Here is a 13,839-nt window from a genome sequence, read left to right on the forward strand (position 1 = left end):
GCAGACTGCTGGACAAATTAGAGGCGCGCTGGAGGGATGCAGAGCATCAACACTTGTTTTTCAGCTGAGACATTGTGTCCTGATTTTCCGGTCTCTGTGTCCATGTAGTCCAGCACCAATGCGTGAATTCCACCCTCTGCACGTAGCGCACATTAAAGCAGTCGGCACAGATCATACCGATTTATAAACCTGTACACCGAGTCGGTGACACAAGCTTGCCTCCAGGAACGGGTGATTAGTGCGTAAAGGCAGAGCGAAGGATTAATCATCCGACTTCTTTCGTCTTTCTTCTTAAAGTTCTTTTTAACATTCTTTTTATAAGCTATGGGCCAAGATAAGTTTATTATTGCTGAATCATATAGCTTATTTATTACTAACCAATTGCACTAAGAGTATCAGACGTTGCTAAAAGTTTTTAGGTTAAATAAATAAATAAATAAATAAATAAATAAATAAATAAAAGATACTAACTACCTTTCCTTTTTGCTGTACCCTTGTCTTTCCCCCCCTTTATTTACATTTCTCACCTGATAATGTAAACGTAGTGACCTAGTACATCATTGGACTGTAATGACAAGATAAAAGAATACATGCATCTTTCTAGGTTTAAAAAAATCGCATTGTTTAAAAAAAGAAGTATATTCTTAATGGGACCACCCAAGTGACAAGGTACAGTTTAGTACCTTTTCCCCAACCAAAACAGATAGATATACAGTAATATAATCCTAATATTCGACCCACTTTGCAAATGGGAAACGTTTGGTTTAAAGGTGCTGTGCACATGAATAGGTTTATCTTCTTTAAGATTTAAGAGGATTATCGAGTCACCCATCATAACCTAGACTCATTGATTTCTGTGTTAATCTGCAGAAGCTGTGTTTGGCCCCCAGGCTGTTTCTGAGAGTTTGAGCATTACAGATAATTCCTGACAGTCATGACCGTGTAGAAGCTAAAGGTGTTCATTCAACACTACAGATGCAAATTTGTAAATTCAAGACTGAATACACATTCAACTGTTATAATGTTCATTATTGTTATGTTTAAAGAAACACTGACGTTTATAGAGATTAAAACGGGTGTTTTGGTCTAGTCCTCTATAGCTAGTTTTAAAAAAATAAAGAATGATGGAATAGAAATAACTAATCATTAAGTTAAAACATTAAATCATTATGTCTCAGTGCTTCAGAGAAATCAGATGAAGCAGCTCAGAGATCTTCCCTCAGGTTTTGAATCGATGATCCTTTGAGCTCTAATCCACGGAGATTCGGGATCTTCTACGTTGTAATTAAAGTGATGGCGCATCCATTTAAGCACTTCACTAGTTAAGTTTAAGACGAATACATGAAGTCCAAACAACTCAAAGTCTTACCTCAGCTTCTTCTTCATCACTTGCCATGATGGTGACTTTGTCTATGGCGCACTGCAGGATTATGACTTAAGTCCCAAAATGTTCTCCTTACCCAACATTTAAAGAAAAAAAAACAACAACAAGAACACCACACTGTCAAATGAAGTTATTCACATAAAACAAAAGTATTAAAAATCCCCAAGGAACAAATATTTACACAGACATTTAATCTTCACTATTACAATAAATAAATAAATAAATAAATAAAATCATATCCAGAAACTATAAGGATTCTTCAGTTGTTCCTCTGAAAGAATGAAAGGACAGTGTGTTTATTTCAAAGGCAGCATTCCAAACTAGAACCCTAGAAGCTGAGAACCCTCATCTATACAAAGAACCCCATGAAGAACCCATATTTTAAGCAGCTAAATTCCCCAAACATCTAGGTTTCAACTGGCATTGCAAGGCTTTATGAACTACATAATTATATTAGCAGATGAGAAAACTCTTAAAGTTCTATGTAAGACACACACACACACACACACACACACACACACACACACACATATGTATATATATATATATGTGTATATATATATATATATGTATATATATATATATATATGTATATATATGTGTATATATATATATATATATATATATATATATATATATATATATATATATGTATATATATATATATATATATATATATATATATATATATATATATATATATATATATATATATATATATATATATATATATATATATATATGTGTGTGTGTGTGTGTGTATGTATATGTATATGTATATATATATATATATATATATATATATATATATATATATATATATATATATATATGAACAACCATTTTTCTACAAAAGTGATCCTTAAGGTCCAATTCCATACTTTAAAATACACTCCATCTAGCACCTTGAAAGGTTCCTTGAATTGTCTTCAGAGGAAGCTCTGAGGTTCTCTATAAGAACAATGGGTCTCCCTTTCAAAAAGGTTCCAAGCAAACCTCCTTTAGAAAACTGGAACCATTGCAAAGCTATGAACCCCCCCCCACACACACCTTTTTAAGTGTACATAATCTATGTCCTCTATCCTTCAGAACCCCTAAAATTTCCGAGTCAGAATCTAATAGAAGTTTTTTTTTTTTAAAGGTTCCAATTATGTCCCCCTTAAGAAGCTAATAAAAAGATTTTTTTTTTATTTATCTGAAATTGCTGTTCTTGATAATTGTGTCAGTAATCAGTTCTGATAAAGCAATAAAAACTCCACAGTCCACTAGGCTTTTAGAGAAGGCATGAGGCTCTACAGGGAACTCGAGCTCAGCGACGCTCCCTCTGGTGTCTGAAGTCAGAATTGCAGCTGTGTCCTGTACAGGCTCTGAGAAAGCGGGTCTTCAGTACTTTAATGAGCGTTAATGACACCCAGATGAGAAAAGAAAATCAGCTGGCTTTGGAAACTGGTGACCAAGCAACTAGGGAATAAGCAGCTAAGGATAAGGCAGCTACGGCCCAAGCAGGTTAGAACAGGACGTTTTTGACAGAGCGCATCATTTCAGGAAGCTAACATCAACAATGAAAGTTAGGACCTGGGTAGAAGACACTAGCTTTCAGCTGTTTGTGATCAAGCAGGTGACATTAGGCATCTTAGGAAGATCTTAGGAAGCAATTATAGGTCGGGTAGTTAGGGGCTGAACAATGAAGGGTTGAGGAGTTAGGGGCTGAGGGGTTAGACCTAGCAGATAATATCAGCAAGTTTTAAAAGCCAGTGGCCAAGCAGCTAGGGAACAAGCAAATGGCATCAGGAAGCTTTACAGGAAACATCATAAAGCTCTAAAAGCTAAAGACTAAATCCCTAAGAACCAAGCAGATGAAATTGCAAAGCTTTATACAGTGCCCTCGACAAATATTGGCACCCTTGGTAAATATGAGCAAAGAAAGCTGTGAAAAATTGTCTTGAATTCATAGGGGTGCCAATAATTGTTGCACACCTATATTTAACAAATGTATATATATTTTTTTTGATAAACCTGTGTTTGTTTTCGATTGTTTGATAATCCATAAGGACAATTTTTCCAAAGCTTTCTTTGCTCATATTTACCAAGGGTGCCAATATTAGTGGAGGGCACTGTAGATGAGGGAATGAGCAGGTGCTATAGATAAACACTTTCCTCCACATCAGTGATGTAAGCGTGTATGGCGTGAGTCACCGCACAGACGGCGAGAGGAAGAAAAGTTTGCAGAATTTATTGTGTGTTTGTCGTCTGTCTGCACACATCATGTCTATACATACAGTACAACATAGTCACGAAATGAAGGGAGCATGACCGATCACTGAACAGAATCCAAACCGTACAAAAAGAAAGTCAACAATAAATAAATACATTAAAAAGGTAAATAAATAAGTAAATAAATACATACATGAATTTAAAGTACAAATAGGATATACAGTGTTTCTATGGTAACAGGTCTGCATGCGTGTCGTCGTAAAGTTCCTGTACAAACACTACGGACTAAAATAAGGGTCGTGTGCACAGATTTAGGAGGCTACTCGACTTCATCCGAACAGAAACGAAGTTAGGAAGCACTTTTCGAGACGTACACGCAATAAAACATACGCATCACGCATCCTTTCACACACACACACATTCAAGAAACACAGAACACGACCACTGGGAGACCCTGATTTTGCTGCGCCCACTGCGTCTACATTTCGTCCTGAGATAAGTCCGGCCCACCTGGCAGGATTGGACAAACTGAGTCACATGACCAAGAGCCACTCCCCCAATGGGCGACAATACAGTGTACATTTAAAAAAAAAAAAAAAAAGACTAAACACGGTAGTAGGCTATAAGAAGGACGAACTTAACTTGACCGATGAAAAGTTTGCGCTTTATAGTTTTCATCTCATTTAAACACTTGATAAAGTTTCTTTTTTTAGGGGGCGGGGCTACGTTAAGCACCGCTATTGGCTTATATCCATAAAAGATCTGAATTCTACATTAAAAAAAGGAAGTAAATCGGTATAATATGCACTAAACGATATGTTTCTAAACGTGTCACAGGGTTTGAAACAGAGAACACATTTCCTCGAGAGGGGCGGGGTCACTGAGAAGCGTTTACAATAGCAAGCGACAGTAGAGGAAACAGAAGTGGCTACAGAATAGTGAAGGCATCTTCTTTCGTTAGCAATAATCCGAACTTTTACACGCAGTAGGCCTCGACGTCATCAGTGTAACGCTGATTTTGAATGAAATATTGCTTTTTAACATAACATACCCTGTCCTGCTGCTGCGTTTCACCCAAACATTACAATTAAGGAAAAATGCAGTTGGAAATATAGAAATATAAAGTCACATGATGGAGAGAAAGGCGAATGAACTCGAACCGGAAGTTTCCGTCTGTTCGTTTAAAGTGTTAAAGGAAGAATTTGGCGAAAAAATTTAACTTACCGCTAATGTAGTCAGTCAGACATGAGGCTAATCCAGCTAACAGTCAGGATCACTCAAACCACAGCCTACTCTTTAGACTATCGGCTACAACAAGCTAACTGGCACGAGCTTGATATGAAATAAATTAGAGCCGTCACTGCAGTATAAATTAGCGAGTTGGCGACTTAAGTCCAAAAGTCACAGAATCCTGTTCAGAATCGGTTTACGCACCTGATTAAGTCAATTTTCCGGGTGTGCAGATTATTAAAAAAATCACCCGTGTGTAGTTCACGCCTCCGAGGCGAATCCTTACAGTCTGAATACGACCACCGCTTAGCATAAGTGCTATACGGTAGTGTATTAAACAAAGCTAAGTTGTTTAGCTAGCTCGATCGTCAGCTACTGTTACACTAACAAGCTCTTACTGCAGTAGCTTAACATAACTAAACCCTACGTCGCTAGCTAGCTCAACACAGTAACCCGGGTGTGGTCCTCAAAAAGCCCTTTGGTATCTTTCTGCCCTTTTGGACCCGCCTCTTAAACGAAAGCCTGAAGGCGGAGCTTAGAAAGCATAATAAAATGTTTGTTAACTACAGGTATTTATTCACGGGAAAGATTCTTGGTGACACGTTAGCTAGAGTAGCGTCGTAGCTCCAGTGCAACTAAAAAACTAAAGACACTGAAACTGTCTGACTGACGACGTTTGGGGTGAAGTTTAGATGTCTTTGGCCAGATCATTCCATAAAACACCTTCACATTTGTGGGAGAATCCAACGCAGCGTTTCCAAGTAGGTGAGGTCATGGCTTGACCTTCGCCCTCAGATCCGATTTCTCGCGCGTGACTTGAGCCGTGCTACGGACGAGCAGGTCCGTCTGTTCCAAGGCAGGAAGGTGGAGTGGGACGTGTATGATGATGAGTGTCCAAGGTTCCAAGGGCTTTAGATTAGATTAGATTAGATTAGATTAGATTAGAAGCGGTCCAGGCTTCAGCAGGAGACGGGTGAGGCGTCGGAAAGATGGAGAGGGATATTTTACACGGTGAGGAAGAGTTCAGAGACAAATCAGAGAGGAAAATAAAATAAAAAAACCCCAGAGACCTGCTGTGGTATCCCTGGTAGCAGTAGAGGAACGGTATATCACAGATTATATACAAACACTCCGCCCATCCGTTCAGCGCCAGGGCACTGTGTGTGTGTGTGTGTGTGTGTGTGTGTGTGTGTGTGTGTTTAATAGTGAAGTGTGTGCATGAGTGGAACATGCAATCGATAATTTGATGTATAACATTTAAAAGAGTTAATGATCTGATTCAGAGCTGATTCGATACAGTATTATATGATACAGTGTGATTCAATATTGTTCACGTCAGAACGGATTTAATTGTGTACAATAATTATAGTAAAATATATTTAAATATTGATAATATTTATATAAAAAAAAGAAAAACAATGATTTGAACGATTAAGAACCCATGATCTACTTTCAGTTGCTAAACCTACATCTAATGATAACACTGAACTTTTCACCAAAATAATTTTGTGCTGTTTAATTAGAGACTAAAGACTATGTTCTTTTAATTAACGCAACATACGGTATATCTGTGAAACTCAAACAGAGGTCTGTTGAATATCTAGCGCGCTATGCTAGTACGTTAAACCCTCTGTACGGAGTAAGCATGTGTAGTGAACAGGAGGCAGTTCGGGGTTAAACCGTGTCGGAGGGGCTTCAAGTAAACTCTGGGAATATTTTTTGAATTAAAAAATACGAAGAGTTGAAGACAGCGGACGTTAACGGCGTTTCTGGGTCACTTTAGAAAATGAAAACCGCATTTATGCATATTGATGAAAAGCAGCTGAGCAGCGATAGGCCACGCCCACACTAGTGGAACTGAGGAACTTGTTTTATGTTCGCCAGTAAATTTATATCACTGGAAGATTGTGACATATTTTTAACAGATGAGATGATAACCAACATAATGTAATGTGATGTGTTGTGTGTTTTTATGTGTGTGTGTGTGTGTGTGTGTGTGTGTGTGTGTGTGTGTGTGTGTGTGTGTGTGTTTATATGTATTGGCGCTCCTCCCTCTGAATCAGACCAGGCTGGCGTGTTTGTGCTTTCAGTAGTAATGTGCGCGAGTGCAGTATAGTGAGTGTGTGTGTGTGAGTGTGTGTGTGTGTGTGTGTTTAGAGTCTGGTCTGGGCCTCAGGGATGTAGATCTCGATGCTGTCTGCGCTCTCGGTGGCTGAGTTCTGGCGCACAGAGGCAGCTCTCTTGGCTGCCATTAAGCGTTTGCGAGCCTCCTGCCGCTGTTTCTCCGAACTCTCGAGAGAGCGATCTCGCGCCAGCGGAGGATGGCACTTCACCGGTTTCTTTGGCACAGGGGGAGGCAACCTCCTCTCCTGAGGGGGAGATGAGAGACAGGGAGAGAGAGATGGAGGGAGAGAGAGAAGGAGAGAAGGAACGTTTCCATCCAAATGTTTCACAAACTGGCAAGAAGAAAAGCGTGTTACTTCATATGTTTTAATCGTGAGCACTAGGGGGCAGTGTGTATGAGCACAAGGAGGTAATGTGTGTGTGTGTGTGTGTGTGTGTGTGTGCGCGTGTTCTAGGGGGCAATGTGTATGTGCACAAGGAGGTAGTGTGTGTGTGTGTGTGTGTGTGTGCGTGTGTGTACTTTACTACAACTTTTACACCTCACCTTTTTTGCCACAGAATCAGATGGATGGAAACAGAGACAGGGTGAGAGTGACAGCACACACGAAAGAGAGACGGAGCACATCTGAACACACACACACAGACACACACACACACACACACACACACACACACACCAGCACTACGGCTACGAAGCTGTGCATGAGGATGGAGCAGCCCAGCAGGGGGCGGGGTTACAGTGGTTTTGAGTGCCAGATGGAATGACTTCTGAAAATGGCTCACTGTCAAACAGACAAAAAAACAAAAACAAGAAAGGAAAATAAGAGTGAACGAGAAAGAAAGAAAGAAAGCAAAGCAAAGACATTTGCAGTTGTGATGATCAGCGACACGAACGTTACTAACACTGACGTGAAAACACAGAGCAAACGTTCACGTAACAGACAGTTCATCCAGAAACACATCCAAAGAGAGAGCTGTTTATCGCTAAAACTCTGTTTTAATCCAGAGACTATTTCTTGCTTGGAAAAGCTAACTGTGAGGGAAAGTTTGTTTTCCCGCGGGAAAATCGGATCGCTGATGTGACGGCCAATCAGATCGCACCGTTCACGATCCTGAGGCTTGCGGCCTGCTGGTGAAGCGACTCGAGACGCAATAAAAAACCTGGTGATCTCGCTGTACCTATGATCTGAAAACTATTTCTGTTCACTTGTGCTGTAAAAGTATGTGTAGTGTACACGCGCAACCAATCGGTGATGAGCAGCGTTGTTAACTCCGCCCCCAAGTACCATTCACTTCTGTCGGTATTGATCTTGAACAAGTACCAAAAACCACACAACTGGTACAGTGTTATTTCCCTTCGGCACGTTGACGAGGTTAGTGTCATGAAGTGTGTGTAAGCTCCTGAGTACTAGGTACTTCCTAGAACCGTCTTACATTCTGGATAATCGCCGTACCTTTCTTTCAGGGGGGTCGAGGGGTCTCCAGTTGTTTGCCTTGAGCTGGTGTAGCTCGTCGAACTTCAGGCTGATGTTCTCGATGGAGAGCTGCAGCATGTCCCAGAAGCCGGCCAGATCCTGCGCCACGGGTCGCGGGTGAGCGTTGGGGTTCTGCGGGTAAGAACGCGTTAACCGGGATGTTAACGATCACAATCACGAGTAATTCAACACTCCAGTGTGCCATGAGAACATCACATGAGCTTTCAAAAGCAGAAGAGGCAATAATGTTCCTGCTCTATTTAAAAGTTCTTTGAGTATTTACTCATTTTTGACCACTAGAGGTCACTACAATCTAGCCAATCGATCTTTCATGAGTTTTTAAGGAAACTTTTCACAGAAAGCTTCAATGCTGACAAAAAAGCACCACTACTACAGTCATAAGTCACATGTATTCCATTTCTAACACCGTTATAACACATCATTCCTGTATAACGCGGTGTAGGAGTGCGTATGAAGTCTGTGTTCACGTCTCAGACATCTCAAAACATGTCTTGTAAAAACAGACGGACACACACACACACACACACACACACACACACACACATTATATATTCATGCACTGTTATACTCTATACACATTATTCAGCGCTTATGCATATGTTGTAAAGTCCCTCTCTGCACAGTCTGTAGAACGGAATTAAAACCAAACAGCATAACAAAACCTGTTCTACTAGACGTGTAGCGGATTGGATTTAAAATATGAAAATACACGAAACTCACCAGGTTCTCCTCACACAGCTCTCTGAACTGAAGGAACTTCTGAGACATGAGAAGCTGGGCACTGCCTACTGCACTGCGGATCTTCCCCAGAACTACACACACACACACACACACACACACACACACACACACACACACACACACACTCTTAGGGCTGGATGAAGTGATGATATTAACTCAGTGATATATTTTGTCACAATTTCTTTTCTATTATAACTTTTTTGCATTTTTTTAATTTTTATTTAGCGTTAAACGGACAGGAAGCAGCCGATTAGACGTTAAAATTTTGTAGTTACTCTTCAAAACTGTAAAAAAAAAAAAAAAAAAAAAAAAAAAAATGTATACTTTATTCTCCTTTTCAGTATTAAATACTTTACTTTTTTTTCCCTAAGTAAAATGTTTTTATATAATTAAAAAAATGTAAATAATATATTCTTCTACATATTACATAACACAAATCAACAACGTTTATAGATAGACTCACACACACACTCACTCACAGTCACTCACACACACAACCGGTCAAAAGTTTGTGGACACACGACTGAAATGTTTCTCGTGATCTTAAAAGCCTTTGATCCTAAGGTGTGTGATTAAAAGCTTGGTGTCGTAGAGAAGAATATAATTGTGCCAACATATTTTACTGATGAAAGAAATGAATAACATTTTATTTCCAATTTTTTTTTTTTTTTTTTTTAAACGGAAAAAGAGTCCAGCGTCGGTGTGAACTCCTTTAATACTGTTTAAAAAGCATCTCAGAGATTCGGGTGAGAAAACGCCAAGAATACATTTCTGCAAATTCTAGGCGAAAAGTGCATCTTCGAAGATTCTAAAATACTAAATTATTTTGATTTATTTATTTTTTATCACAACATAATTCCCATAATTCCCTTTGTGTTACTCCTGAGTTTTAATGACTTTATTATTATTATAAAATGTGGAAGAAAAAAATATTAATAAAGAATGAGGGTAACTAAACTTTTGACCGGTAGAGTGTGTGTGTGTGTGTGTGTGTGTGTGTGTGTGTGTGTGTGTGTGTGTATATATATATAGTATTATGTGATGTAGATGAGTAACATTTATTCTCTGTAAATGACCTTCAGCATGCAAATAAGTCTTTATATCAGTGTTTCAGGTTATTATGCGTGTTCTTCGCTGGTGCTGATTGGTCGGTTTGTTTGTTTGTTTGTTTGTTTGGTTTCCGTGCCTCTGGCTTTAGCTAATATAAGACGTGCTAAATCGGGCTCTGGTCCTGTAGGGCTGATCTCTGCACACTTCAGTGCTCTCAGCCTTAACACACTTCATTGAACACGTAAGCTAATTATTACGCAGCTCTCGGCGAGTTGAAGTGACACTGGTGCATTGTGGGATTTCATGAGGGCGCTGGCTATATTTACGGTCTATATTTTTCGTACTCTCAAATTAGCACACTATAAAGTGTGTGTGTGTGTGTGTGTGAGGGGTGACTCACTGTCGTCGGGAAGCTCGTTGTGCCGCTCCTCCTGCTCCATCTGCCTGCACCAGCCCTCCATGCGCTCGGCTTCAGCCTGCAGCAGTTTGAGGAACCAGCGTCCGTCACGCTGACACACCGAGCGGCTCCGTGCGCTCTGGAGCGGGTCCTCGGGAACGCCGCTGTCCACCCAGGGCTCGGGGGGCGGCAGCACGGACGGGTCGAAGCCCACAGAGGCGTAGTCGTCCGAGGCGCAGGCGTGGTAGTGGTTCCCCGAGCCCTGGATGCTCACCGTGGAGGCCGTGGCGTCCCGGGAGAAGGTGACGTCGGCGTCCGGAGACTCGGTCGGTGAGAAATCGGGCATGTCCAGGTCGGCCTGCACCGCCGCCGTCACGCTGTTGGAGCGCATGATCCGGCGATGACTTCAGAGACAGACAGAGAGAGACACTTCAACACAAACATCACAGCATCCACACTGCAGTGTGGCTGTGTCCCAAATCACACACCCTACTCACGCCGCATAAACACTATTATCGCTTAACTGAGGGCGTGTCCCAAATCACACACCTCTTCACGATGTAAATTGTAGATATGTCCCAAATTACACACTCTACTTACTCTATAAGCCACAAACACTAGTACTGGTCAGCGAATGAGTGAGTGAGTGAGTGAGTGACCTAAATCACACATCCTTATCCACTATACAGGCCACATGAACATTATTATCGCTTCATTGTGGGTGTGTCCCAATTCACACACCCTATCCACACTACAAAGATGCTATGATTGGTTAATTGTGTTAAACTGTGTCCTCCCTAAATAATAACACACCCTATTCACTATGTAAACCACGCCATTTTGTTCTAATCATGTGTTAATTATGCAGTGCACTATACAGTGAAGAGCATGTAGATTGGGACACAGCCATGATGATGAAAGCTGTGATATTCTCAGCTTGTCCTGCCTGTGGCTAGACTAATCAGACTTGTAGTGCAGCAGACAGGAGGCATGGTGTAAGGTCAGGCGTGCGTGTGTGTGTGTGTGTGTGTGTGTGTGTGTGTGAGTAATGTATGACATTTCAGCTAAAAGAACACTGTAATATTGCAGCTGAGTCATGATTGTGATTCATCATAGATTCGTACAGGTAAAGGGGTCAAACACACACACACACACACACACACACACACACACACACACACACAAACAAACACAAACACACACACACACACCTTCTCTCATCCTCAACTTGGATCCCTACTGACTGAAACTTCGACTGGTCCTCTGCCTCCTGATCTTCAGGGCCGTCCACCTGTACAACGCACACACACACACACACACGCACACACGCGCACACGCGCACACACGCACACACGCACACACGCACACAGTCATCATCAAAGTTGTATCTTATTAACAGGCTGATTTACTGAGTGGTTTTCTGCAGGGGCGTCAATATTTTTGTTAACTCTTTATTAGCTAAATGAAAAATATCAGGATTTTTTTCTAGTGAGTTTATCTGTTTCTTTTCCTCTTCTCTTCCTCTTTCTGTCTTTCTCACTCATTCTTTTTCCTTCTGCTTTCGCTTTCTGTCTTGTCTGAACTCTCTCATTCACCTTTCATCCTTTTCTCTACGCATCTCTTATTTCCTCCCTCTCTCACCCTCTGCTGCGTTCCCATTAGGTCTCTTGCTCATTCTCTCTCTCCATCTCTCAATTCTCTCTCTTTATTTCTCTTCCTCCCCCTCGTTCACGTTATCTCTTTTCTGTTCCTTTCTTTCTCCACTTCTTTCTCATTCTCTCTCTCTCACTGCTATTCCCCACTCTCACTTATTCTCTCTCTCTTTCCTTATTTCCCTTGGTACAGCTCTCTTCCTCTTTCTCTACTTCTTTCCCAATATGTCTTCTATCTAATCTCTCTTCCTTTCTCTCTCTCTCTCTCTCTCTCTCTCTCTCTCATTGCTGCTATCTCTCACTTGTTCAATCTATTTTCTATCCCTCTTTAACTCCATGTCTCTCTTATTCTCTTCCTCCTTCATTCTGTCATTTCTTCCCCCTTCCTCTTTCCCTCTTCTTTCCCCATATCTATCTCACTCATCCTGTCTGTCTTTCGGTCTCTCTCAATCATTCTCTCTTTCTTTTTCCCTCTCTCTCTCTCTCTCACCACCTATCCCTCTCTCTTTTTCTTTCCCTGTATGTCTCTTGCTCATTCACTCTGTCTTTCCTCTCTCTCTCTCTCTCTCTCTCTCTCTCTCTCTCTCTCTCTCTCACCTGTATGCCGATGGAGAGACACCGGCCCTTGCGCAGAGCGTCTCTGTGTGCCTCCTCTAGTGTAGGGACCTGTATGGGGACCTGTATGGGGACAGGGAGGGGCAGGGGGAGGGGCAGGGGGAGGGGCGAGGCGTGGCCGGCGGTGTTGCTGGAGTTGACGTGTTGGCTTGCGGGGCCATGCACCTGCGCGTTCGCCGCCTCGATGGCGGCCGTCAGAGCCTTCATGCTGTCGATGCTCTCTGTGGAGTTACTGAGGGCAGAGTGCAGTGCCGTGTCGCCATGGCGATGACTTGGGCCATCCATGTAGGCGTCCTGCGCCGACTCGGTGCTGCTCTGAGCTGTGATGCTGATGAAGGGCTTGGTGGAGGAGCGCGGAGGCACCGGTGGAGGCGTCTTCTTATAGGTGGTGATACACGACGACACTGCAGCACAATACACACAGTTCAGCCAATCAGACGCCGGCATTCCGAATATTCATCAGCACGGTGTTACTGATTCATGATATACAGTCATATTAAAGATTCAGATTTACAGTAAGGACACTATGCACCCGTCACTACCTACAACAAACCCCTTAATAAATAAATAAATAAATAAATAAATAAATAAATAAATAGATAAATAAATGAATAATCCACATTTCATAATATTAAGAACATTCCGTAGGGACATGCTTTTCCGCATAACATTCCATAGAGCATTGCAGATCAGAACAACCAGTCAATCAATCAATCAATCAATCAATCAATCAAACATCTTTTATAAACACAGGATAAATTTGGTTTAAAGAATACAAAGTGAATCGTATGAAAAAACAACAACAACCCAAACCCCAGAAATAATGGAATTTGTACTGAGGTTATTTATAAAGTGTTATTAAAGCTCCATCGAATCCCATCATCCAAATGTGTTTCACAAACTGTTCACTACGAGGAGGGAGAAAATCCTCAAACC

At 41.3% G+C, this 13,839-nt stretch overlaps 1 protein-coding gene across 3 annotated transcripts in view; it reads right to left on the reverse strand.

The window, feature by feature from the left end:
• Positions 1-2,465: 2,465 nt before the first annotated feature.
• dlgap1a (discs, large (Drosophila) homolog-associated protein 1a) overlaps positions 2,466-13,839 on the reverse strand; it is a 67,366-nt gene continuing 55,992 nt past the window's right edge. For 2 of the 3 annotated variants that reach the window (XM_017495961.3, XM_017495959.3), the window contains exons 6-11: positions 12,886-13,307; positions 11,848-11,927; positions 10,640-11,040; positions 9,169-9,260; positions 8,407-8,559; positions 2,466-7,197 (exon numbers count right to left, since the gene is read on the reverse strand). In XM_017495961.3, the coding sequence (XP_017351450.1) occupies positions 6,982-7,197; positions 8,407-8,559; positions 9,169-9,260; positions 10,640-11,040; positions 11,848-11,927; positions 12,886-13,307 (1,364 nt within the window). In that variant the 3' untranslated portion in view covers positions 2,466-6,981. Of the gene's footprint in view, positions 7,198-7,483; positions 7,735-8,406; positions 8,560-9,168; positions 9,261-10,639; positions 11,041-11,847; positions 11,928-12,885; positions 13,308-13,839 lie in introns of those variants that run through there. The other variant, XM_017495962.3, reaches the window with a different exon arrangement.

The sequence above is a fragment of the Ictalurus punctatus genome, chromosome 20 (genome assembly GCF_001660625.3).
Source record: "Ictalurus punctatus breed USDA103 chromosome 20, Coco_2.0, whole genome shotgun sequence".
Classification (NCBI taxonomy): Eukaryota; Metazoa; Chordata; class Actinopteri; order Siluriformes; family Ictaluridae; genus Ictalurus; species Ictalurus punctatus.